This window comes from Penicillium pulvis (assembly GCF_028828015.1).
Source record: "Penicillium pulvis strain IBT 33274 chromosome Unknown contig_12_segment0_segment0, whole genome shotgun sequence".
NCBI lineage: Eukaryota > Fungi > Ascomycota > Eurotiomycetes > Eurotiales > Aspergillaceae > Penicillium > Penicillium pulvis.
Window position 1 is genome coordinate 2858719 of NW_026643072.1, and position 24558 is coordinate 2883276.

The 24558-nt window shown below is 49.2% G+C and overlaps 11 protein-coding genes across 11 annotated transcripts; 7 read left to right on the plus strand and 4 right to left on the minus strand.

Moving 5' to 3' along the window:
• Positions 1-1454: 1454 nt before the first annotated feature.
• Positions 1455-3076, plus strand: N7503_002282 (vacuolar protein sorting-associated protein 26; the record flags this gene model as incomplete). The annotated part of the gene is made up of 5 exons (XM_057061829.1): positions 1455-1674; positions 1741-2213; positions 2304-2328; positions 2438-2554; positions 2832-3076. The coding sequence occupies 5 exons, from the start codon at positions 1455-1457 to the stop codon at positions 3074-3076; spliced, it is 1080 nt and encodes a 359-aa protein (XP_056925791.1).
• Positions 3077-3426: 350 nt separating this feature from the next.
• Positions 3427-8827, minus strand: N7503_002283 (uncharacterized protein; the record flags this gene model as incomplete). The annotated part of the gene is made up of 5 exons (XM_057061830.1): positions 3427-7983; positions 8037-8332; positions 8393-8566; positions 8622-8688; positions 8750-8827. The coding sequence occupies 5 exons, from the start codon at positions 8825-8827 to the stop codon at positions 3427-3429; spliced, it is 5172 nt and encodes a 1723-aa protein (XP_056925792.1).
• A 396-nt stretch (positions 8828-9223) lies between these two features.
• Positions 9224-9904, plus strand: N7503_002284 (E2 ubiquitin-conjugating protein MMS2; the record flags this gene model as incomplete). The annotated part of the gene is made up of 5 exons (XM_057061831.1): positions 9224-9296; positions 9368-9447; positions 9518-9643; positions 9707-9786; positions 9844-9904. The coding sequence occupies 5 exons, from the start codon at positions 9224-9226 to the stop codon at positions 9902-9904; spliced, it is 420 nt and encodes a 139-aa protein (XP_056925793.1).
• Positions 9905-10509: 605 nt separating this feature from the next.
• Positions 10510-11518, plus strand: N7503_002285 (LYR motif-containing protein; the record flags this gene model as incomplete). Its single annotated transcript, XM_057061832.1, has 3 exons — positions 10510-10558; positions 10621-10781; positions 10853-11518. 3 exons carry the CDS (start codon positions 10510-10512, stop codon positions 11516-11518), a joined length of 876 nt encoding a protein of 291 aa, XP_056925794.1.
• A 160-nt stretch (positions 11519-11678) lies between these two features.
• Positions 11679-12623, minus strand: N7503_002286 (RWD domain-containing protein). Its single transcript, XM_057061833.1, has 2 exons — positions 12419-12623; positions 11679-12338 (listed from the first exon to the last, which is right to left on the minus strand). The coding sequence occupies exons 1-2, from the start codon at positions 12483-12485 to the stop codon at positions 11716-11718; spliced, it is 690 nt and encodes a 229-aa protein (XP_056925795.1). The 5' UTR covers positions 12486-12623; the 3' UTR covers positions 11679-11715.
• A 135-nt stretch (positions 12624-12758) lies between these two features.
• Positions 12759-14134, plus strand: N7503_002287 (ACL4 family protein; the record flags this gene model as incomplete). The annotated part of the gene is made up of 2 exons (XM_057061834.1): positions 12759-13387; positions 13455-14134. Coding segments are annotated over 2 exons (1263 nt in total), but the record flags the coding sequence as incomplete, so codon positions are not given.
• A 247-nt stretch (positions 14135-14381) lies between these two features.
• N7503_002288 (putative histone deacetylase SIR2) lies at positions 14382-16110 on the plus strand (the record flags this gene model as incomplete). The annotated part of the gene is made up of 5 exons (XM_057061835.1): positions 14382-14595; positions 14701-15011; positions 15085-15630; positions 15690-15869; positions 15928-16110. 5 exons carry the CDS (start codon positions 14382-14384, stop codon positions 16108-16110), a joined length of 1434 nt encoding a protein of 477 aa, XP_056925797.1.
• A 549-nt stretch (positions 16111-16659) lies between these two features.
• N7503_002289 (tRNA (guanine-N2-)-methyltransferase) lies at positions 16660-18306 on the plus strand (the record flags this gene model as incomplete). Its single annotated transcript, XM_057061836.1, has 5 exons — positions 16660-16773; positions 16879-17753; positions 17821-18023; positions 18088-18212; positions 18268-18306. 5 exons carry the CDS (start codon positions 16660-16662, stop codon positions 18304-18306), a joined length of 1356 nt encoding a protein of 451 aa, XP_056925798.1.
• A 165-nt stretch (positions 18307-18471) lies between these two features.
• Positions 18472-19297, minus strand: N7503_002290 (HIT family protein; the record flags this gene model as incomplete). Its single annotated transcript, XM_057061837.1, has 3 exons — positions 18472-18716; positions 18845-18938; positions 19046-19297. The coding sequence occupies 3 exons, from the start codon at positions 19295-19297 to the stop codon at positions 18472-18474; spliced, it is 591 nt and encodes a 196-aa protein (XP_056925799.1).
• A 1144-nt stretch (positions 19298-20441) lies between these two features.
• Positions 20442-22054, minus strand: N7503_002291 (B-type cyclin nimE; the record flags this gene model as incomplete). Its single annotated transcript, XM_057061838.1, has 3 exons — positions 20442-20542; positions 20602-21925; positions 22046-22054. The coding sequence occupies 3 exons, from the start codon at positions 22052-22054 to the stop codon at positions 20442-20444; spliced, it is 1434 nt and encodes a 477-aa protein (XP_056925800.1).
• A 1085-nt stretch (positions 22055-23139) lies between these two features.
• N7503_002292 (mitochondrial 54S ribosomal protein uL2m) lies at positions 23140-24425 on the plus strand (the record flags this gene model as incomplete). The annotated part of the gene is made up of 2 exons (XM_057061839.1): positions 23140-24252; positions 24324-24425. The coding sequence occupies 2 exons, from the start codon at positions 23140-23142 to the stop codon at positions 24423-24425; spliced, it is 1215 nt and encodes a 404-aa protein (XP_056925801.1).
• Between the last annotated feature and the right edge of the window lie 133 nt (positions 24426-24558).

Genomic DNA, 24558 nt, shown 5'->3' on the forward strand with positions numbered 1-24558 from the left:
ATGCAGGGTCTACTGTCTTAATCGGGAGACTAAGAGCGTATCTGTGGACCAGAAGAGACTGAATCGGCTGAAAATATGTCCCCCCACGCATGTTTCAAGGTACCCTACAATGCCAAGCCGTGGGACAAGCGAGCAATGAAAATTAGGGGGGGAAAAAGAAAAAAACGGCCCGATTTCTCGGATGACAGACACGGCAACGAAAACAGGGGCGTGGGCAAATATGTGGGCAGAGATGTGGCCAATCTCAGAATCTCAGCTTTCCGACTTGGCTAAAGACCGGCTAAGCATGGCCCAGGCGCATGACAACATTGTCTTACTAAAATCCTCTAGGTAGGCCGAAGCGTAAAAGTCTGGGGAATATCTGCGGGGTTCAACTCAACCCTGGAGCCATCATGTAGGAAGCATGGAATGGCCATGGTCTTTGAATCAACATCTCGGAAAATAAAATCCGATGTCCGGTCAGAGAACCTTGGAACCTGGTCTCTGAAAACAAACCTTCAATTATCACATTGGGGTAATTGCGAATCAACGAAACACCTTGAATCTGGGAAGTTGGAATGATTCTTTACAACCAGTATCTTCCGGTAAAAGTGATCTGTAGGACATATACTACGCTTCAACGTGTTCCAAGAATTAGAGCCAGGTATGACCTCATATAGTATCATCTTTTTTCCCGGTTCTAGGATCTCAAACATGGCCATACGGGCGACCTGATCCTGTGGAATATCAGAAGAGAAAGCAGTGCCTTAAATAGCACCAGTATGCGTATAAGAGAAGAGTGGATCCGAAGGCCCGATTCTAGTGCTTAACTAGAAGCCCGAAGTACAGTAAGTGATAAAATCGGGTATAGATCGAGTTACAGTCCCTATAAAAACATTCGTTTACCCCCACCCCTATCCCCATCCCTCCTCTAACTCCACAAGAGTATTAATGCGCCTCGATAAAGTGTGGCTGGTGAACCTGTTGGTGGTCACACAGCAACCTGTTAGCCCACCACGGGACGAGCTGGACGGGAAACATCCGCCTGGGTGGTCTATTGAAAGAGTGTAAGAAGGCTTCACCTAGCTAGGACGCCTCTCCTACTGCTTTCATCAACAATCCAACTCGTACAGTTCATATTGAGTCATATATATGCCCAGGTGGTAGAAAGACTTGTGGTGGTCTGTTTCCCGGGGGTGAAAGCTACACAGATAAGGCGGTGACCTGTTCACAAAATTACAGGTTCACAGTTGCATAATCAGATCAGTGATAAGACGATTGAGAAAAAAAATCGTCGCGAAGCTAAAATGAACTCAGAATTTGAGCCATTGATATACACGAATAAATATGGAAGATGAATACATCTAGTCGTGTGTTTTGGTTGGAGAAGTAGCTGCCTGCGGGGTCTTACTAAGCAACGAGGCCACGTTCTGGATCTCCGCGCGCTTTCTCCAAACATCTTTAACTAACACACGATGGCTTCTCTCTTCTTTTCCACCCCGGTCGATATCGACGTCGTCCTAGACGATCTCGATGATCGCCAGACAGTCGATGTCAAGCTCGACAAGGGCCGCCGCGAGCGGGTTCCCCTGTACATGGACGGGGAGTCCGTCAAGGGTGCGGTGACCATTAGACCCAAGGATGGCAAGCGATTGGAGCATACAGGTATCAAGGTGCAGTTCATTGGCACAATTGGTATGTTGGCATGATACTGGGCCCCGTCCGATCCCGGATCAGAAGCTAAGCAAGCTATCTGTACAGAGATGTTCTATGACCGAGGCAACCACTACGAATTCCTATCGCTGGTCCAGGAACTTGCTGCGCCGGGCGAGCTGTTGCACCCCCAAACCTTTCCTTTCAACTTCAAGAATGTCGAGAAGCAATACGAGTCCTACAATGGCATCAACGTCAAGCTGCGCTACTTTGTGCGGGTGACCGTCTCGCGGCGGATGGCCGACGTCATCCGCGAGAAGGATCTCTGGGTTTATTCGTACCGCATGCCGCCAGAGACCAACAGCGCGATTAAGATGGATGTCGGAATCGAAGACTGCCTGCATATTGAGTTCGAATACTCTAAGTCCAAGTACCACCTCAAGGACGTGATTGTAGGCCGCATCTATTTCTTGCTCGTGCGACTCAAGATTAAGCATATGGAATTGTCGATCATTCGTCGGGAGACCACCGGTTCTCCTCCCAACCAATATAATGAGAGTGAAACGTTGGTTCGCTTCGAGGTATGTGCACTAGCTTGCCTTTTTTTTCTCTCTTTCTTTGCGGAGGTCTCGTGATCGTAGCCTGGGCACGACTTGCTAACAATCAGTTAGATCATGGATGGCTCACCTTCTCGAGGTTAGTACCTTCCCCCCTGCACCTAAGATTTGGTCCATTGCATTTGCTTTTACCACTTCGATATTTAAACAAACCGTCAATATAATCCAGGTTGCTGACGAAGTTGCAGGTGAAACAATCCCCATTCGTCTTTTCCTTGGTGGATTCGACTTGACCCCGACTTTCCGCGACGTGAACAAGAAATACTCGACAAGATACTACCTCAGCCTGGTGCTGATCGATGAAGGTGCGTTACGCAACATTGAAATGCGTCCTATTCGCGGAGACCATAATCTTGAATGGCCAATGACCGTCATTCCGCGGAGTCCGTGGAATCTGTGGGCTGGGTAATTTACATAGCCGACGGTCTTTGAAACCGAAATGATCGGGCCGGCTAGTAAATCCCACAGCAATTCTTGGTCTCGGCTTGCCCACCCCCACGCTAAACTTACTTTGGAATCCGGCGTGGAACTAGACTGGCGTCTCTATGCATTACTGGCCGTTACTAACGTTGGATTTTATAGATGCCCGTCGTTACTTCAAGCAATCAGAGATCGCCCTCTACCGGCAAGCACCCGAGATTGCCGCGACACCACAGATCGCCCAGCAGCAGGCAATTCAACAGCAGGTCCTCCTCCAGCAACAACAGGCTATCCTGCCTCCGGGCTCTGCGACCGCTGGTCCAGGACGTGAAGTTCCAAGCGCTCATCTGCAACGAGAGCAGCAGCAACAGAGTACTACCCCGCCAGTCTCGGCGCCGGCGGCATAATTTGATTGTTTTCGTCTAGCCCTTCTATACCCACCGAACTTCTTACTCTCATCCCACCTACATTTCTCTTGTCTCCAATCAATGCTTCCTACCACGGTCTTGTTACGAAATCACTGTAGCCTACTGTTCTTTCTTTTATTGTATACTCTATTTTCAAAGTGAACCATTCGGCTTGGTCGCAATTTGTAATGGAATTGCTGGATAACCTCCCTTTTCCCATGCGTCATCATGGAGATATGGGATTAGATACATAGAACAATGAATAGATACACGCATGTGACGTATATGTCTATGAAGATGATTGGAGCACTGGTAGCCAGCGCACTAGTCTAAATCCACGTTCGCGCGCCTTATTCGAAACGACCTGTCTCCTTCAATGCCTGCCCGAGGGTTTGAAGTACCTGTCCATCATCGCGTTCTTTACCTGCCACCTGAATCGCCTTGACAATGAGAGGGTACAGCCATTCGAGATGCTTGCGGTGATGACGTGGAGCATCATCTTCCGAGTCGGTCATTGCCGAGACAGTTTTCAAGATTGGTGGATCCGGAATGGCAGAAGGCTCGCTTTGAAGCTGAACCATGTGAACAAGAAGATGAAGCAGAGCCTTACGTGCAGGCGTAGGTTGAGGCATTAGACCGCGCAGAGGCTGGTCGGCGATGTATGCTTTCAACGACATAGCGCAGCGAAGCAGGAGGTAAGGAGAGACCGATTGAGCTAGCAGAGTCTGTGGAGATGGCGTCGATGCATCATCAGCACCAGCACTTGTAGCAAGCTCGAAGAGAGTGTCCATGAGCGCGTAGGCCATTTTTGGGCGCAGAGTCGGCGGAGGGTCGAAAGTACGGCCTGAACGGACTTTGTAGAAGTCCTGAAGAGGGTTCTTTTCGATTGAAGTGGCCGGGAGATCGAGTCGTTGGGGCGGGTATATGAAAGATGAACTGAAAAGAGCGTACGCGAAATCGCGGCGGACTGAGCTTGCGATTGCTGACGCTCCGAGCGAAGGTAGAATCAACGTCTTCAGGCGGGTGAATGCGGCGATATCAAATGCCTCGTCGGTTTGGACGCGGGCGTTTGATAGCTGCTGGGCTTGGAAACCACGGGCAGAGACGATGCCGTGCGTAGCATCCACGACGCATTGCCAGAAGCGGGTTATCTCTGCAGCGTTGGTCTCGCTGTATTGTGTTTCTACATAAGGGACTGCGACTTGTAGTACGTTCAAGGACACCGTTGAGGCCTTTTGCCACAGGAAAGGCTCGCGGTCTTTTCCTTGCCATGTGTACTTCTGCCCGATTGGCCCATTGAGACGATCGAGGATAGTTGTCAGTGCACCATTGGTGAAAATGTCTTGCTTGATACCAAATTCAGTGATGTACCAGCTGATAAGATCAATGATGTTCTTCGAAAAGGCCACAAATGTAGGCCTTCTCGAGTCACTTTCCGCACTCCATTGGGATAATGCCGAAGCAGAGAGCTCAGCAAGACACAAAAGAATTGCATCCTGAGATTCTTCTTTCTCCAAACATAGGGTTTTGATGCAGTCGATTACCAGCGCTTGGACGGTGGAAGGTCGATCAATATCTGGAGAATAAAGTGGGGATACTGAGTTCCACACCAGCAGTCGCAAGTGATTTAGGATCTTTTCGATATGTTCCGTAGTCAAATCGTCTTTGTAGAGACGATATACTTGTTGGAATGTTTGGATATAGGCCAGCGCAGCATCTTGATTAGGTCGATCCAAATCGAGTTTGGCTTCGTCACTGGCGGGGTGTCCATTAATCCACAGATCCCAAGCACACTGAAGCGCATCTTTGCTCAGCCCAATGGGAGACTGCACTCGGATGAGGATAGATGAAATACTAGCAAACGTGGCTTCACTGAATTCAAGGAGATGCATCTCAACCAATGCTTGCAGGTACTTCAGAAGTCGGGTCCATGACTGGTCGAACTTCTCATCACTCACAATGGTTTCGAAGAAAGTCGTGATCAGATTAGCAACTCCATTGATCATCACGACCGTCGTATCCACCCAAGATTTCAGGTCGTTTTTCACGGCCTTGGGCTCATTTAGTGTGCTTTCAATTTGCTCCACCATCAAAAAGAGGACTCTGTTAAGACACAACCGCCATGCTTTAGGAGAAAGCTGCTGCCCATAGGCATCAAAAATCCTAAGAAGAGTGTGAATCGCGCTGTTTCGAATTTCCGGTCTGGTATCCGTGGTAACATCCACATTACGAAGCAGCAGCAGAAGCCAGAGCGAGTTTCTCGAGACAGAAAGGTCCTTGGATTGAGCAAGATCACCCAGAACTTCTTCACTGACAGAAGCATCAACATGACGCTCAATGGAGAATTCTTCGATCTGTCCCTGGAGGAAATCGGATACAGTCCAGAAAAATGAGGTAGTTGTAAGAGAGATGTTGAAATCCTGTGTTTGAGAAGCAAAGCTCGAGAGCGAATCTACCAGGCTCAAGAGACAAGCCGCAGGCAACAAAGAGAGGAAGTCAGATGCGACCAGATGCAGTGACTTGTACGCAGCGCGAACTAATCTTGGCCCGGCTGGCAGGCCGGATGATCTGCGCTCAGTGGGTAAAGATAGCTGATCACTACTTTCCACCTTTGCGACACCTTGAAAGACACCGGATATCAAACCGAAGGCAAGATTCCATCCATCTTGGAACGTTTCTGCATACTGCTCAAGAATATTTTGGAGAACTTCTAGGCTCTGCTCATGGATCTCAACCACTGTGATTGGAAGAGACTTGGAAGAAACCAGATCTGATGCGTACAAAGATGTAACTTGATCCTTGAGAGTTTGAAGATTCCGTGTCTGTACCTTGTTCTGTGTCTCCTCTTCATCGCCATCCCTTGGTCTCATCGTCAAAAAGACCAATGAGTTCAAAATCCCGCTTGCCTGCAGGCGGAGATTTGGGCTAATCGCAATGTTTGCAGAGATTGAGATGAGACTTCGTGTCAGCAGTTGCCAGGCGTTGCTATCTGCTGCATCCAATGAAGAGAGTCTGTCTAGATTTGCTCTAGCCAATTCATTTCCTTTGTCTAAAACAAACTTGAGTTCCTCATCTTGCATCCTTGATTTACCCACCGTGTGTGACACGCGCCGGGCATTCTGATGCATGCGTCCAGGATGCCGGGATGGTTGTGGCGACCGGGGAGTCTCAGATACCTGTTGGACTTCCTCTTGCTCGTCTCGTTGTTCTGTGAATGAGGAAAGGCCCAGAAGGGCAAGGAGAATGTCCTGGAACGAATCAGTGGGGTAATCACTGGTGCTTTCAAACAGCTTGGAAGATGCAGCCTGTACGGCAATTACTTCTGTGCCAAGATTTGCAGTGGGAACATCATTCCCTGGAGTGCCTGGAACTTCCGCCGCGCCACTGGCTGATTTAACCATTGCACTCGACGAGATCCCAATAACCAGGCCAGTATACTGGAGTGTCTCCAGCAAAATAGACCAGGCTGGCTGGTCCAAAGTCGGCCCCAGGGCAATTCCAAGATTGATTAGAGCTCGGAGACAGAGGAGGTTTCTGGTGCTGAGAGACACAGGTCGGCCATCTCCAACCGATGAACCAGTTGAATCCACCGGCAATAAACTGGTTCGTGAGAAATCGGTACTTTTTCGCTTTTTCTGAAAATCATCATGGGCCTGGGATCCTGCGCCAGCCGGTGCACCAGAGGTCTGCGCCTTAGAACTACCAGTGCTTGCAGGCATGGCTGCCTTGCCGAGTGTTGTGAGAAAAGCGTCTCGGGGCACTGATAGCCTGAGCAAGCCTGCGACATGGGCCAATTTCTGAAAAGCTCGAACCAGGTTGTGGTAGAATTCATCGTCAAGGGAGGCGTGCAAAAAGGTTGAGCATGCTGCAAGTACAGCAGGCCAACAATTCTCAATAATGCCCGCACATGTTTTGATAGCGGAGAATTGCATGTGGGACTGCAGTTCCAAGGGATTTATGGGTACTGAGGGCTTCTTGAACGAAAAAGCTGCTTGTGTTCTCGTCGCATCTGGTGATTGAAGGTCCTGAGACGATCTAGCCGAATCAGGCCCCTGGTCAGGAGTATTGGCCAGTCTGTTCTTCCGTTTTTGTTTCAGATCCGGGACTGTGAGTGGGAGAATGAACTTTGCAAGCCCTTCAGCAAAGGCGCTAATACAGTTCAGAACAAGACTATAAATGTAAGTCTCTGGAGGCAGCGATGGCTCTGTTTTATCCAGTAGCTCAATGTAAGGTGTTCGGACGACACTCCACTGAGTGCTGATCCCCGGGACCCTCATCTCATTTTGAGGAACCGATGTTCCGATGACACCCGCTACACCACCAGTCTCAAGAGCAATCTGATCCTCAGTCACAGACCGTGAATGATCAGCGCGCGGCGGTGATGTTGACTGATTGCTGACGCCAATCAACGAAGGTTTTTCAGAAGCCAGTCGCACAAAGGAGGCCATATGATCCCGCAGGATGTTTTTTCTGCCTTCCTCTGCATCATAAAGCGAGTAGATCTGCCGAACAACACCCGGTTCAGAATAGAGGCCCCGGAATAATTCCATGCACAGAACTCGCTTCCATGGTGCAGTCCCATCAGGTTCAAGTAAATGCGTCAGCAGACCAAGGACCATTTCGCATTCTGCGGTTAAGAGAGACATATGGCGCTTGAGCAGAATGAGAAGAATCCGAGTTACTCGGACTGTCTGGGAAAATGTAGTTCTCTCAGATAAGCATCGGACAATCAACGGCACTAAGCGAACCCGCAGTACTTGAGATAGCTCCGGGTGTCCTACAAAGAGGCGGCCACTGTTAAGTATGATGCTCTCAATAAGCTCGAGAACGAATGGAGGCGAAAGGGTTCTCGTGCGAAGAAATTGCAATTGTTCACCATCAATGAGGCGACAAAGGTCATCCAGGACCTTGTAAAGCTAGTCAGTAGAGAATAGCGGCGATCAGCTAGACAAAAACTAACCTGTAAAGCATCATATGAAAACCGTCCAATTTCTACAAACTGGCCGTCGACTTTTACGGTCTTGGTAACTTTGCCATCAGTGGGTAGCTTGTCCTCGCTAGAGACCCTCTCGAAAGTCGATACAACTAGTTGTTGAAGCGTAGCAGCGGCAGTACTGCTGACCGCGATCTGTTTGCTTGCCTGCAAAGTTGCACATATCTCCAGTGTGTTTGCGAGAAGATCTCCGCTAAGGTCATTGGAGTAAAACTGTAGTAAAGAAGGCAGTGATTGAAGAATTTTGAGTTGAATATCAAGACCTAGCCGGCGTCAGTAACTCTCGCCTCATCGTTAGGTGTTGCTTGTTGTTTGTTGCTTACTCAGGTTAGTCGTTTCCCGCAGGCCTGCAAGCACATCCTTCAAACGATGCGATGGCAATGCTCGCGATGCAATCAATCTTTGAAGGCAGATCACACCTATTCCAGCAAGTTTTGCATGTCGAGTATGACATGCAATGACAAATGGCTCAACAAAGGCCGGCTTGCGGATAAGGTCTATATCATACTTTAGCTGCAACCCATAATCGACATGTGTAGAATCAGACCATACCTGCCGCTATTTGCGCCTCGGATGTCGAGGGTAGCGCTTTTAACTCATTTAGCGATTGCTCTGCTGCCTGGATTTAGTTCGGTTAGCCTTGTTATTCAAGGAGATTATTCGGGGGAGGTAAGACCAACACTTCGAAGATCAGAATTCTTTCGTCTAGACTCCTGAATGAGGTTTGCAAGCTCCGTCTGCAAGAATTGGGAAGACATCTCTAATCAGAGAGCTGCATCAACGCATGGCCGACGCCAATATTCCTGGTGACCGCTCCCCGTGTCAATGGAACAGGGAGCTTTTAAACACGGCTCCTGGGTATTTTTGCAAAGAGTGTCAGTCTTGAAAACACCGGACTTCTCTATCCCTCGAGCTTCACGACACGATCGCGCTTGTCACTCCGAAAGTTCAATGGGAATCGTAACACAGGTCAACAAATCCCCCGTGGCATCTCCAAAAGCGCCAAGCAATTCCGATAAGACACGTATCGCACGTGACCCCTCGTCATTAAGCCGTGCATGAGCGGCCGGAAAGTGCCCCTCCTCATTCATCACGAATTCTCCCCCTCCGGTGCCTCTGTCCTGTCCAGTTTCTTTCAATAAAATACTTCCACCATGACTGCCACGGTGCCGAGAAACTTCAGGCTTCTTGAGGAGCTTGAGAAAGGAGAGAAGGGTCAAGGTGCAGGTAGGATATACCCATTGATTCCGGAATTTAGAAGCACAAACACTAACTTGTTTTGTTTCCAACAATTACAGAGGCTTGCTCTTACGGACTTGCTGATGGCGAAGATATGATGATGAGCAACTGGAATGGAACAATCCTCGGTCCTCCCCACGTTGGTTTACCCCACTACCTACTCTGCTCACCGTCGCGTGCCTCCCGTCGCTAACACTAGATTGGATCAGAGCGTCCATGAGAACCGGATATACAGCGTAAACATCCACTGCGGACCCGAGTACCCCGACAAGCCCCCTACAATCCAATTTATCTCTCAAGTCAACGTTCCCTGTGTCGACCAGCGAAGTGGAAAGGTAGGATGAGACCAAGTACCAAAAGCATGGAGGCACAATTGCTAAGACGACCGAACACCCTAGGTCGACCCAACAAAGCTCCCGTGTCTTGCTCAGTGGAAGCGCGAATTTACTATGGAGACCGTCCTGATTGATCTTCGCCGGTTCGTCCTTTTTTCTGCGTTATTACTTGAAGCTTTGTCCAGCTAACTTGCATTCAGATACATGGCTCTGCCCCAGCATAAGAAGCTGTCTCAGCCGCCAGAGGGCTCGACTTTCTAAACCGCATTCTCATAGGTTCACTAGGAACCCGGAGTCCCACGGTCATCTTTCTCGAGGTTTAGTTGCTTTTCCATGTCCCTATGATGATTCTCTCAGAGCGTGTATAGTCTATGCATAATAGCATCGGCGCGGTTTCTTGTAAAAAAAATCTCAAAATGTTCTCGTAGTATATGAATAGCCTGCTCGGGCATGATCGGTTGTTACCATTGGCTACCTAGAATGATACGTAGGGAAAACATCCACCTGCCATCTCTAGGTTCTAAAATAACTAATTTGTCAGTACTTGTATACTTCCAGCGGTCCTAAGAACCAAGGGCTTGGAATAAAAACGTGAGATAAAGAAGTTGGTAAGACATGTATTGTAATTTGTGGTGCAGCCTTAATGCAACCTCGAGTCCACTCATTATAAATGGTGCTGGATGGACCAAAGGGTTTCGTATAGTAAGCAAGTAGTCAGTCTATATAATATTGATATCATGTAATTATCTTTTTTTGCTTTGCATCGTCAGATCTACTCGAATCCGGGGAACATGGTCACGTGTTGATTTTATTCAAATCACATGTCGGAGCTTCCGCAATTTCTCCCGCATCTTTATTTGGACGGAATGCATAAGGTGGTCGTGCCAAAGCATTCTGGGGTTCATCGCTTTGCTTGTGAGTCAAAATCTCGATTTATATTACTCAATTGTTCAAACTGACATCCGTTCCCCCCCCAGGTCTGGCACTTTATCGAACCCTTCTCCGACAATGTTCTCCTTCGACGAGTAATGCACCATGGCTGAGCGAGACCAGATTCCTCGCCCGGCAGAGATTCCGCAGATATAAAGATCTCCAAAGCCCATCACAGGTAGCAAATGCCTTGAAAGCCGGCTATCAGGTAGGTTGTATCAAAGCTTCCCTCGGGCAACCTACTATACCATTCCTTGTGCTAAGCTATTGGCTTTCTAGGCTCTGGACCTGCTTGATTCGGCCTCGAGAGGAAACAGACAGGACGAAAGGCAAATCACAGCAATCCTCGCGCAAGCAAAATCCATCAAGGAGAAATCCGCTGCCGTACAGAGGGAGATCAATCGATCGAAATCCCCGAGTCCTCCGAAACCGCTCTCTGAACGACAAATTCAAAGGCAGAAGTCGGTTCGTCACGAAGAAGAGACTTGGCTACGACATCCGAATGCCGAATCAGTCCTCTCACGCCCCAGACCAAAGGTGAGCGGAAAGCGACAAGTGCCGGTTCTGGTCAATGCTCGTGGAGTGCCTTTCCTACGCATTAAAAAGCCGCAGCCTAGGAATCTTAGTGGTGTCATTCGGTCGAAGCTAGAGAAGCGCTGGCATCGTATTGAACTGAGAGAACGGCTGCAGGTGGAACTCTTATTCGCCAAGGACGAAGACACCTGGGACCACCTCACAAAGACGAAGGCTGGAGATCCAACATTATGGTCTGCAAGCGTCAAAGCGTCCCTAGATGACGTTTGTCAAAAAATCAAGCAGACAGATCACGATAATCGTGAAATGTCGGAGCGTATGTGGCAGGTTGTGCTTGATGAGCGCGCGCTGGCTGCTAAGGAAGAGAAAGAAAGACAGGCGGCGGAGGGGAAAAGCCCCACAGGTGGATGATGATGCCTTTATACTCAACTTTCTTCATTTTCGGCGGATTATCTGCTAGTACTTGGAGCTTTTTCTCCACCTACATTTGGATTCCCCGCTTGAGTCTGTATTATATCGCGAAATGATACCCCATTCTTGTCTGATGTATTGAAGCAATATTTTTTATTTGAGGCGAGCAGCTCATATCGACATATCTATGCATAAAATTAAGCCGTGACCTTCAGCTTATCAATTGCAGGCATAGCATCCTCATCTTCCTCATCATAGTCACCCTTGCCAGCCAGTCCTCTCTCCCACAACTGTCGCCCAGTCAGCTTCTTCTCTTCCTTCCCAGACCTCTTCTTCTTGTCCTCGGCCTCTTTCTCTTCCTTTTGTCGCTGCTCCTCGTCCGCAATCTCCTTTTGGAACTTGGCCATCCACTCCAAGAATGTCTCCCGGTTGACCGGTGTTCCCCGGAATTTTGCGTTCTCTATCTCCTCCAATTTGGCAGCGACCTTCTCCTTCTCAACCTGAACGGCATTGGCGCGCTCCAACATGAGAGCCTCGGCGCTTTCCTTTAGCGCGCTCACGAGTGTAAACACCATCGCCATCCCCATGTTCTCTTCAATGGTCTCCTGCAGCGATTCGAGTAGTTGGTCCCGGTCCTCTTGGATATCTAGCCTCTGGTACCTGGCATTGGGTGGAGAGGAAATGCTCAGTTCTGGGGCGACATCGGGGTATTCTTCTGGGTATGAAACTTCCAGATATATCACAGGCTGCTCGGATTCTTCAGGGTCGAATTCGGGGTTATCGAGCGTTATCGATACTTTGTATGCATTCTCGGAAATGTCTGGAGGCGGGGAATATGGAGTCAGTCAAGGCTTTCCTCCTCATACATGGACTGATCAGGGTGGCAGTTCGGTAATTTACCTGTGATCTCATCTGGGAAGATTGAGTCCAGAACCTCTCGCTCCTCGACTTGATCTTCGCGACCCATTTTGCGATCCGCCTGCGGATTGGAGGGGTACCGGGTAGGAGAGTAGAGCGGGGTGAGGGTAGAAAAGTCGAATATCGTGCAGTCGAGTACCTAAACTCAATCACAAGAAAATGTAGAGACCGTGTAAGAGAGGAGCTATCTTAGCGGATATGGATCGTATCACTGTCGCGAAATAATGAAGTGGAGGGAACGTCCCACATGCAAACCGGTCAAACAGCTCCAATTTTAGGATTTGAGAGCTTCACTTTTTTTTTAATTCCGTGTCCCGCATTTACCAATAACTCATATTTTTTCACTTGTCCACTTATTGATTTTGTTCATACATATTTATTGAATAGATCTGTCATGGGAAAACCTAGACCGCAAAAGAAAAAGTCTTCCAAATCCCGTGCAAAGTCCGTCCTCGGCCCTGGTGGCTCAGTCTCGAAACACAAAATGGCCCAAACTCCTACCGAAATACTCGATCAAGCCACGATCCTCCTACAGACCGGCCGCGTCGAGGAAGCGTTGGAAAGTGCGCAGCAAGCGCTAGAACTTACAGCTGGCAACGGCAATGCGCAGCTGCCCGCATTGAACTTGCTGGGAGAGATCAACGTTGAGCTGGGAGATGTCGATACCGCTAGAGAATGTTTCCTGCACTCCGTTGAGTTGGATCCCACTGGATCGTTACCAGAATCCGAGGGTGGCGGCGCAGAGAAGTTCATGTGGCTTGCTCAATTGAGTGAGCAGGGTGGAATGGACAGCGTCCAGTGGTTCGAGAAGGGTGTTTCCTCTCTGCGCCAGACTTTGCAGTCGCTGGAAGGAAAGACTGGTGCTGAGGATGTTGCCAGTGCTGAAGAGAAAAATGTTAAGCTGGCGAATGCACTCTGTGCCGTTGCTGAGATTTACATGACTGATCTTTCGTGAGTTCTACTTCACCAATTACCAATAGTTAAGTGCACTGCTAACCCGTTTCTTGTTCTTTTGCAGCTGGGAGGAAGATGCAGAGGCTCGATGCGAGTCGCTTATTACAGAGGCCCTTGCTGCTACACCTGAGGCCCCGGAGATCCTTCAGACTCTTGCCTCTATTCGGATCTCACAATTGCGAACTGAAGATGCCCAGGCAGCGCTGAAGAAGAGTATTGGCTTGTGGAAGGATCTGGCTCCCGAGGACCCGAAGGTGCCCGACTTTCCGGTGCGCATCAGTCTTGCACGACTTCTCATGGAGGTGACATTGGAATTTGAGGCTCTGGAGGTCCTGGAGCGATTGATCTTAGAGGACGATCAGAGTGTGGAGGCGTGGTACCTCGGCGGTTGGTGTCTGCATCTGCTGGCAGAGAAGCAACAGGCACCCCAGGATATCAAAGAAGATGAATCTGAATCCCCTCGACATGCTTCCCTGGTCGCGAGCCGGGAGTGGCTGAAACAGAGCTTGAAGCTTTACGACCAACTGGACTACGAGGATGATCGTCTTCGGGATCATGCCTTAGAAATTGTTCAGGGGATTGACCAAGAGATTGGAGAGGATATGGATGACAGTGAGGCGGAGGGCGAGGGTGAAGACTGGGATGGGGAAATCGACATAGAGTCGGACGATGAGGATCACGAGATGGCTGATTCATGAATGTTTGATAGATAAAACAAAAGTGAAATGATGATCTAATGCATGCATGTCTATATATATTATGTCTTTCTCTTTGAAGTTTGAATTTGCTTCTCGCAACTATCTGTTTCTTTGTTGATATTAAGGATAAAGACTTCTCTTTACCCTTACTTTGCCCATCTTCTCTACCAAAGTTCAACTTCGCCACTTGAACCGCCTCGGCCCGGATAAAGTTGTCTCCGCGCATGCAGAAGCCGATTTTTTGTCGACATTGCGCAAACAAGTCGTTGAGGTAGTCATATAACTCCTGCAGGATGGACCTGGTACCACCGTCAAACGGGGAGACTCTGGTGAAATCACCCATGGTCGATGTGGATGCCGTGGACGTGAAGCAGGCCGATGAGGAGACGGTCGCCCTGGAGGTCACCTCCGAGTTTGAAACCGACTCCGATGATTCAGATGGCGATGACGCCGATTCTGACTGCGGGAGAGCCATCCAGTTCCTTCGTGACGACCAGCTGCATGAAGGTAGGTTTTTCCGTTATTGCGTGGATGTCTCGCGTCTTACCCCGGACATCCCCGCTACCCGGAATCCACCCTTGCAAAGATATTAACATTGCTTCTTTCATATAGTTCCGGGTGGCTGTACTTTAGAAGAGGCTGTTGCATTTCGCAAGCGTCTGCATGATGTCGGTAAGGTTGCTTTTGTAGAAGAGACTATTGTGCTTGAAACTGTCACGGCGAAGAAGCTCTGCACAGCCTTCGGTATCAGACCGCCAGAGTTTCTGGAGAATGCCCCAGATGAAGCTTACCATCCGCTTCTTGCGGTCGCTATCTCACGGGAGTTCTCAAAGCGGCCAAAGCTTCCTCAGTACAACACTATTGAGGACGCTGTCAACCTGCTTCAAAAGTCCAAGAACATCATTGTTCTGACTGGTGCCGGCGTATGTCCAATCCTCGTTATGCATTCATCCATTTTGAGTTTAAGCACTAAGTATATTTGTGTTGGGCCTTTAGATTTCAACGAGTCTTGGTATCCCTGACTTCCGTTCAAAGGATACCGGTCTCTACTCAAAACTGGCGCATCTAGGCTTGAGTGATCCCCAGGAAGTATTTGACATCAATATCTTCCGGGAAGATCCTAGCATCTTTTTCTCAATTGCGAAGGATATCCTTCCTACCGAGAAGAAGTATTCCCCAACACATGGGTTTATCAAGCTTCTGCAGGACCATGGAAAACTCCTGACGAACTACACGCAAAACATCGATAACATCGAGGCAAATGCGGGTGTACTTGCAGAAAAGATGGTGCAGTGTCATGGATCTTTTGCCAATGCTACTTGCGTCAAGTGCAATTTCAAGGTCCCCGGCGACGCGATCTTTGATGATATCAGGGAAGGCAAAATCCCGGAATGCAAAGCGTGTATACAGAGCATCGAACAGGAGGCTCTGAAGCCACAGGGCTTGAAGCGTAAGCGAAGCTCGAACGGCAACCAGAAAGATCGCAAGGAGGAAAGCTCCGACGAAGAGGACTACGAAATCCCCACTCCTGGTGTCATGAAGGTCAGTACGCACGAGTGGGCATGTGCGCCATTGTCGCCTAACTAACTTTTTTTTTGCAGCCTGATATCACCTTCTTCGGTGAGGGCCTCCCGGATGAGTTTGGTCAGCGCCTTATTCACCATGATCGGGAACTGGCGGATCTGGTCATCGTCATTGGAACCTCGCTTAAGGTAGCCCCCGTTGCAGAAGTGCCGGGAGTTTTACCGCGTAATGTTCCGCAAATTTACATCTCACGCACAGTAAGTTTTGCTGGTGAACATCCCGTTACGATGATCAATTTTACTGACTTATCTTTAGCCTGTTACTCACACCGATTTCGATATCGATCTTTTGGGTGACTGTGATGTGGTAGTTTCAGAGCTTTGCCGCCGCGCCGGTTGGAACTTGCAGCACCACATGATTCCTGCAGATGAGAAAGTAGAGATCACTCCCGTGGAGGGATACGAATCACGACATGTGTTTAAGGTGGTCGGTGCATAGCGTCGGAGTTCGGTAATAGCTTCTCTGACAGATGGCGTTTCGGTTTTCATTAAATGTTTCGTGGCTGGGTTGATTTCCTCGCTTTTTTTTTTCGCTTTGCTATCATTATTTGGGTACATCTTCACTCGGTTTGGTCAGCCAATACCATTATGAACTTCAGGGTGATTGTTCAATGTTTTTTTAATGAGGCTCTTCTTCGTAAATTGGTCAACTCTCATGGTTTTGAATTTCCACCTCCCGACATTTGGCACCTAGGCACAGCCCTGGAAACTATATGATAACCAGGGAAGAAGAATTTAGTCTATTCCGACAAGGTTCACAATTACAATCCAAATCCTGAGATATTGATAGTGGCCTTGAAACATTTCAGGGTTGATGTTGAACTAAACTATGCGTTCTTACTATAAAGTATATATCGGCAAGACCCGTTTCATCGGAGAAACGAAAAAATCAATCCCGCAGTTCATACCCCACCACACCTTGTTCTGGTGGCCAACATTCCACGAAACTACGCCAATTGAAAAGGGATAGAAATTCAAAACCCTTGTCATGGAATTCCTTATCCGGCTTGCCCAATGGCATGAATCCTTCCGCGTCGCGGAACTGAAAGCCGTGGCCACAGTCATCGGGGCCGACATTGAGATTGTCTCTTATGAGGACGCTGTATGTGATGACACGCAGCTTCTTCCAAACTCTTGAAAACATTGCATTTTTTTCGGCGATTATCTGTTTCGCCTGCACTGAGCCTCTGCTAATGAACCCCACTAGTCACCATATTGCATCGTCAAGCTCCCAGACGAAGCAGCTGCACGCGCATTGATCGCGCGCTGCATCTTAGCCAAAGACATCTATGAGCTATGGGGTCATGGAACCAACTATGAAGAAGTCCATGCCGATGTTAAGCAACGAACCCCACATCTCTGGGCCCAATATGAAACCGTCCAATTCGGCTTCGACTTGGATGCATACGTAGGAAAGCGCAGCCAAGCTAAAAGGGTAGAGATCATCAAGTCATTCTCCTACCTGGGCTTCCACGGTCCTCTCAAATTGAAGAATCCAGAAAATCAGTGGTTGATTATGGAGAGATACCTTTCTCCTAGTGGAATACCTGGCGCCGAGAGAGAGAAGAATCCCGAGCCGCTGAATATCTACTTTGGACGCTACCTGGATAAAAGTGGCCGGGGTGTTATCGTCGACTACGATTTGAAAAAACGGAGCTATATTTCCACTACATCTATGGATGCGGAGCTGAGTCTTGTGACGGCGAATATTGCGCTCGCGGCGCCTGGAAAGGTCTTCTATGATCCTTTTGTTGGCACTGGAAGTTTCTTGGTGGCTGCTGCGCACTTTGGGGCTCTGACTATGGGCTCGGATATTGATCCTCGCAGTTTCCGTGGAAAGGATGAGGAGCGCAAACATGGTGAAATTGCTTTGTTGCGAAATTATAAGCAATATGGCACCATGAGCAAGTTTGTCGATGCTTTCACTTCGGACCTCACCAATACCCCTTTGCGAAATGGTCAACTTCTTGACGGTATCATTTGTGACCCGCCCTATGGTGTGCGTGAAGGACTTCGGGTTCTGGGAACTCGAAACGGGAAGGTTATTGAGCCTGTCGTGATTGATGGCGTTCCTGCTCATTAGTATGTCATCCCCAGCCTTCAACTATCACTAAAGCAGTTGAGGCTGCCGAGCTAACTTCTCCAATAGTCGAGCTGGATATATTCCGCCTAAGAAGCCCTACGGGTTCGAAGCAATGCAGAAAGATATTCTCGACTTTGCGTCTAGAACCCTCGTTACGAATGGTCGCCTCGCCATGTGGATGCCAACAGCTATCGAAGGCGATGACTTGAAGGTGCCCATGCACCCGAACCTGGAGGTCGTCAGTGTTTGTGTTCAGTCTTTCGGCAACTGTACGTGACAGACCTATTCTTTCCTGGAAGCAGACGTGACAAAAACTTATTCACAACAATCTAGGGGCCCGTCAACTTATGACCTATCGCCGTCTTCCGGAAGGTATAGTCTCTGATACCTCACAGGGAAGAAACAAGGTCGACAAGACCGGTATTACGGCAAGCGAGGTCAATGATTTCAGACGAAAGGTATATATGCATATATGGCTACTTTTCAAACAAGAGGCTAACACTCCTGGTATAGTACTTCAACAGGTTCCGAACCAAGGGGACCGCAGACTAGCGGAGAAAAGACAGTCGACATCCAAAAACTGGTGATGTCAAGCATCCCAAGGCCAAATGGGAGCTGACCAGCACGTCTATCTATACATCATGGGCCATAAAATAAGAAAGCTGATCGTCAAGAGATAGAGAGCACTCAAGCAGCATCTTCATGCTAGTAGAGCACTCATAGTTTACCCCGATCGACGAGATCAGCCGAGAGATCGATACCTTCTTCTCTGTGGATACGTTTGATCTCCTGTACCAGTTCAGCTCTCATGGCACGGGATAATTCCTCACCCTCATCATCATCAAGTTCCGAGCGCTGTCCACGACCAAACATGGCGAACCCAGGCTTGTGGACACCCTCTGTCTGAGGACGGGGAATGATGTGGAAGTGGACATGAGGCACTACCTGTGCAGCCCGAGCACCTAGACTAGAGTTAGAGACTTCTTTACGTCGCATTTCTTGCAGAAAAGATAGAAAACAAAATAAAACACAATAAAAACACCTCAAAAATAGAAGACACGATTTGGGGAAAGAATTCGATTAAACATACCGTTATTCTGTACGACATTCCAATGTCTATCCGGATCCTCACCGAAGATAGTTTTCGTCACAACTCTTGAGATAATGGGAAGCCATTTCCCCATCTATGCAAGGAATCAGTAAGATCAAAACAAAAAAGACAGATGAAAAGCATAATACGCGTAGAACTAGTGCGAGACAAATAGTAAGGAGGAAGGAAAAGAATACATACCTCCTGTCCAGCCTGGACGCCCATATCCCCTAACATCTCATAATGGCGTCTCGGAGCCACAAGGACATGACCCGGAGTAAGAGGCATAATGTCCAAAAAGGCCATTACATGTTCCGTAGACAGGATCATGTGGGCCGTTGTCTTTGATGCATCGGAGATTGGACCCGCGACTGCGGATTCCGATGGGGGCTCATTAAAGGGGGCCGGTGGGTTTGTGGCGGCGATATTGCAGAAAGGACAGCGGTCAGGCATGGTGGAGATTGAGCTAGATACAAGGGGGGATAAATTGAGATAAATAGATGGGGAATATTGTCTGATGGCTGTATGAAAAGCGAGGGGGGGTGGATAGATGTGATTTTGGTTCCCCGCCGCTGTCCGAGAGGCTTGGAAATGAGATGTATGATGTGTCTTAGAGCGGAATAATCTGAGCACCAGGTCCAAGGCAAGGCGTACGTTGAAAAAATAGCTAGGATTTGGGTTGTTCAGTAGTTACTGGTGTTTATGAAGAGCAGTTTCAAGCTAGATGACCGACATCTTCCCGCGGTGGAATCCAACCTCGGTTAACGTAAGATGAAGAACAATCAACGAAAATGCAGGTGAAGGTGATTTAGCGCATCTGATCCTGAAGAAAGAAATGCCTATGTACACCGAGATTAAAAAATAGCACAAAGAATTCATAGAAAGATCAGGATTGCATCCAGTAACCACGCTAAGCACCCAGTGCAGAAATCAACTACTCTAAACAAAAAGATAAAAACCCATGCTTAAACCGAAGGACCTTGACGCTCATTACCGCTGCCCAACCCTTCCAGTATCCATGGAAGACTCCCCACCGGAGCTCTTCCAGGCCCAAGTGAACCCATAACAAATCTGGCCTTGCCAGCGCCTTTTTTTCCATCTGCGATGCCATAATGACAATAAACATGAGAGCTGCACAAGGTGTAACGCATATTCCCCAAGGTCGCAGGAAAACATTCCAAACGAAGATAAATCCACGGGTGTAAGGAGATAAAATTCCGATCTGAAGAAAAGAAGACAAATAATAAGGTCCGACGCCAGTCACAAAAAAACGCGAATGAGAATGTTAAAAAAGGTATCAGGGCGAGAGACCAGGCACCCCATGCACAGTGAAAAGAAATGAAGAGCCAATCCAGCACAAATAAAAACCCCGGACTGAGCGCCGAACACCACCAACCCATCACAAAAACAAAATGCGAGAGCGCACAAATCAAGTCATCGTAAGAATATGCAAAGAGGTATTCGATACCAGCACAATGAAATGCCAACATATGGAGGAATTCGAGTTTCCCTGGTCGAGCCGCTGGCCTTGGGATCGTCATGAAAGGGTAAACGACATGGGCGACACAGGGCTAGCATAACATCGTAAATGGCATCATTACTGTTCGCTCTCCTTGATGTAGGTGTATGGCTCCGAAAGCGAGCTGTCGATGTACAGGTGGTGGTACTTCTTGGCCCACTGACGGGTCAGAATGGAAGCTGGGAACATGTGTTAGCAAAGGTAAGGAATCAAAATAGAAAGACAGAATACGACATACCCTTCATGAACTTCTTGCTGGCGTACTTCTTGAAGAAAGCTTCATGGGAAACAGGACGGTGGAGGTAGTCAATCATCAAGCGGAAGACAGGGTCGATCTCCTCCTCAGTGTATCCGGCGTAGTGGGCCAGAGTAGCGTCCCAGGGTCCACGCTCCAAGATCAGACGGGCAAGGTACATGGCGGCGGCACCAATCTGACTTTGGGGGTAGCACATGAATCGGTGGTCGAGAAGACTAATTTCCATAAGATACTTGCCGAGGGTTCGGGTCTGGATATCGTAGTTGTCTGCTTTGGAGATGCGGCGCAAGAAGTTCATTGGGTTGGGGTAGCTCATGTTGTAGTTGAGGGTTTGGAGGATGTGACGTTCGGCATCCAGGATCTCCTTGTCGGAAAAGGTTTCATCGGCGACATGGCTAAAGTTGGCGACATGGGGAGACAGGACTTCTTCATACTTGGACGCAATGAACATGGCAGTGACACCAACTAGCTGCAGACGATCCAAAGCAACTTGCTCTTCGGACAGGAAGCGATCGATGATGTTGACAGCCAGGAAAAGGGTCTCGGGAAGCAGACGGAAGCGGGTGTGAACCTCAATCAACCAGTCGACAAGGATGCCACGCATCTTCCACTCTAGATCGGGCTGGTGGTTAATGTATTCGTGGTTGGGCAGGGTTGAGAGCTCAAGCTGCTGCAGATGATCGAAAATCTCCACAACATACTCAGCGACCATCAAAGGGTCTTCCAAGTCTTCAATATCCAGATTCTCCCACTCCGGCTTCCCATCTTGAGCCTTAGCACCCTTGCCAGTAGGCTCGGATTCCTCTGTAGTAGCGGGCTCGTCCTTGACTGTTTCATCCTCCTGGATGAAAGTTTTGGTAATAGTGTGGTGCCTTTTGAGAGGAGGCTCATCCAACGACTCCTCCTTGATCACCTGATTGCGCTTCTTTGGCGATTTTTTGATGTTGTTGTTGTCGCTGCGGGGCTTGAGAGGACCTGCCCGTGTTGAGTTGGCGCGAGTGACTTTCTGGATGGCGCCAGCTTTGGTAGTGGCCTTCGAAGACAGAGCAGCCTTTACCGTAGCGGGCTTCTTGCCGTCCTTGACCTCAGCACCTTCAGTCTTGTTGACATTGCTGACATCGCCCAGAGCGGCTCGGCGGCGTGGGGGTCCATTTGTGGTTGACAATGCACGCTTGATAGGCTGCGTTGGTTTCTTGACTGCGTCGGCAGGTCCATCGCCAAGGGCGGCCTTCGCCCGCGTCAGACGCGTCGAGGGTCCGTTTTCATCGTTCTCGTTCATGGTTCCTCGGGGGCGGAGGCTACGGGCCTGTGTAGAGGTTAGAGATGGCCAAGAGACAAAGAGAACTGCACGCGTTCCAATGCTCAGATGACATGAAGACACATCAAACATTGAAACACGAGCTGGCAGAGGGCTGGGATTGCTTACCGGTGCCATCGTGCTAGACTCGGGAGGAAAAGAAGGAGAGGGGGACGCGATGAAAGAAATACAAAGGGAGAGCAAGATGCTTCTCCTAGTCCTGTTCGGATCAGGTCAGCATTCCGGTGGACATTACCTCAGTGGGGAACCCAAATACCACAGGGTCGAGGTCGAGGTGCACGTACCACGCGTGAATATGTAGTCTGTTCAAAGGGAACTGCACTGGTGCAATTTCCTAAAAACAGTGGACTGGGGTAGGTTGGATGTTATGATTCGCGGGTCACGTCACATACGATCACGAACTTGATATGGCGAGAATCCGTGTCGCACTCAGGCTCAGAAGCACAACAAAAACACGCGAAAAGGTGGGATTGAAGGGCGTAGAGGTATTCAGATCACACGTGGAATCTGTACCTAAGGATCGACCCGTGTAATATGGTGGGTGGGAGGGATGTGGAAGGGTATCTTGGACTGGAATGATGGAGGGAAAAGGAAGAAGTCGAAGGCCAAGCGATGTTTGGCCCTATTGTGCTAGCGTGGAAAACCGGTCAAACCTGAATGACGCCCCACTTTCCGAGGGTCGCGGGTTGATATTGCAGGTTTTTCCCACTGAGAATACAATAAAATAGGGTATGCTGGGTATGAGGAAATTGCAAATTAAACACTGAATTGGAAAATGTAATTTGTCTGGACCAGATGTGGGAAAGTCGATCGAAAAATGCAGGGGACAGGACAGGAGAGGCAGGGACGGTATTGGTAACAGTGGATACACGTCGCGGACGAAACGTGAGTCGCGGTGGGTAAACAACCTAGTTGCGGGGCAACGGGGAAGGGCGTTTGAGCCGTGATTATGTCACTGCATCTGATCACGGGACTAGCCACACTTGTCCCGATATTTGTGGCGGTGTCTTCGTGAGGCGGTGTCGATAGTCACGTGTACTAACCCCAAGAACTTTTTGTTCTGGCAAAGATACAGCAAGTTAGAGAGCGGAGATCGAGAGCCCTGAGAAGGATTGGGATTCGAGCATCGGATTGTCTTTTCTTTCCCTTCTTCTTGTCCTTGCCATCATTTCTGCTCATATTCGCCTCCCACTTCTCTCTCAATGATGCTTCAACCCCGAATTGCCCTCCGGGGCATTCGGTTGCCCTTCAGGTGTTTACCTTCCGTACCCTCCGTATCGGCTCGTCGTTTCGCTTCCACCATCAATGAACTCGAAACCCCTTCAAACACCCTATCGAGCTCGGAAATTGATCCTAGTGCTTCGTTTGCACCGCCACCGGCTCGCGATACCGCCGGTGTCCTTCTTCGCACATACACTCCTCGTACGCCCGGTGTGCGACACTTGCGCCGTCCAGTCAACGACCATCTTTACAAGGGCCGCCCAATCCACCGATTGACCTTTCCCAAGAAGGGTCACGCCAAGGGTGGTCGTAACAACTCTGGTCAGGTCACTGTCCGTCACCATGGTGGTGGTGCCAAGCGTCGAATTCGTACAGTCGACTTCATGCGAATGGATGCTGGACCTCATCTGGTAGAGCGAATCGAATATGATCCCGGCCGGAGTGCCCATATTGCACTGCTTCGCAGCAAGGAAACCAAGAAGCTGAGCTATATCCTTGCCGCCGATGGCATGCGAGCTGGTGAGACTGTGCAGAGTTATATGTCTGGAATTCCTGAGGATCTCTGGAAGAGCATGGGCGGTACAGTTGATCCTGGTGTGCTGGCTGCCCGAACTGCATGGCGTGGAAATTGTCTGCCGCTGCATATGATTCCCGTGGGAACTCTCATTTTCAACGTTGGACTGCGAGCCGGCAAGGGTGGCCAGCTGTGCCGCAGTGCAGGAACATACGCTACTGTCGTGGCCAAGGGTAGTGATTCTCGGCAACAGGACATTGAGGCCGAGCAACCGGAAGCCGAAAAGAAGCCCCTCTCCATGCGCGAGCGTATGAAGCAGGAGCGTCTGGCCCAGCATATCACTATCCGCCTTGCGAGTGGCGAGGTTCGACTCATCCACAAGGACTGCTGTGCCACCATTGGAGTGGCCAGCAACCCCAATTATCATTATACTCGCTTGGGTAAGGCCGGTCGCTCGCGTTGGCTCAACATTCGTCCAACTGTTCGTGGATTGGCCATGAACGCCATGGACCACCCTCACGGTGGTGGTCGTGGTAAGTCCAAGGGTAACGTTGACCCGAAGAGTCCCTGGGGTATTCCGGTATGTACACCTCATTCACTGCTCGATCATCCATTCAAGATTTATAAGCTAACTCCATGTGTTTCCCATAGACCAAATCTGGTTACAAGACCCGCCCGAAGTGGAAGATCAACAAGGCAGTCGTACACGCCAGACCCCGCAACCAAGGTCAACGTCGTCGTGGATACAATTAGAAGTCTCACCCTTGGCTTTTTTCCCGCTCATGGGTAGACACGGCAGCTACCTATTCTGCATCCCTCTCCGAGACATGCTTTCTGTTTCATTTTATACCTCGTCCCAATTGCATACGGGATGGCTGTACGATAT

Coding starts and splice junctions, on each gene's coding strand:
- N7503_002286 (XM_057061833.1), bottom strand. CDS start 12,485: ATGGGTCGCGAAGATCAAGTCGAGGAGCGAGAGGTTCTGGACTCAATC. Junction 12,339..12,418: donor CTTCCCAGATGAGATCACAG/GTAAATTACCGA, acceptor CCCCGCCTCCAG/ACATTTCCGAGAATGCATAC.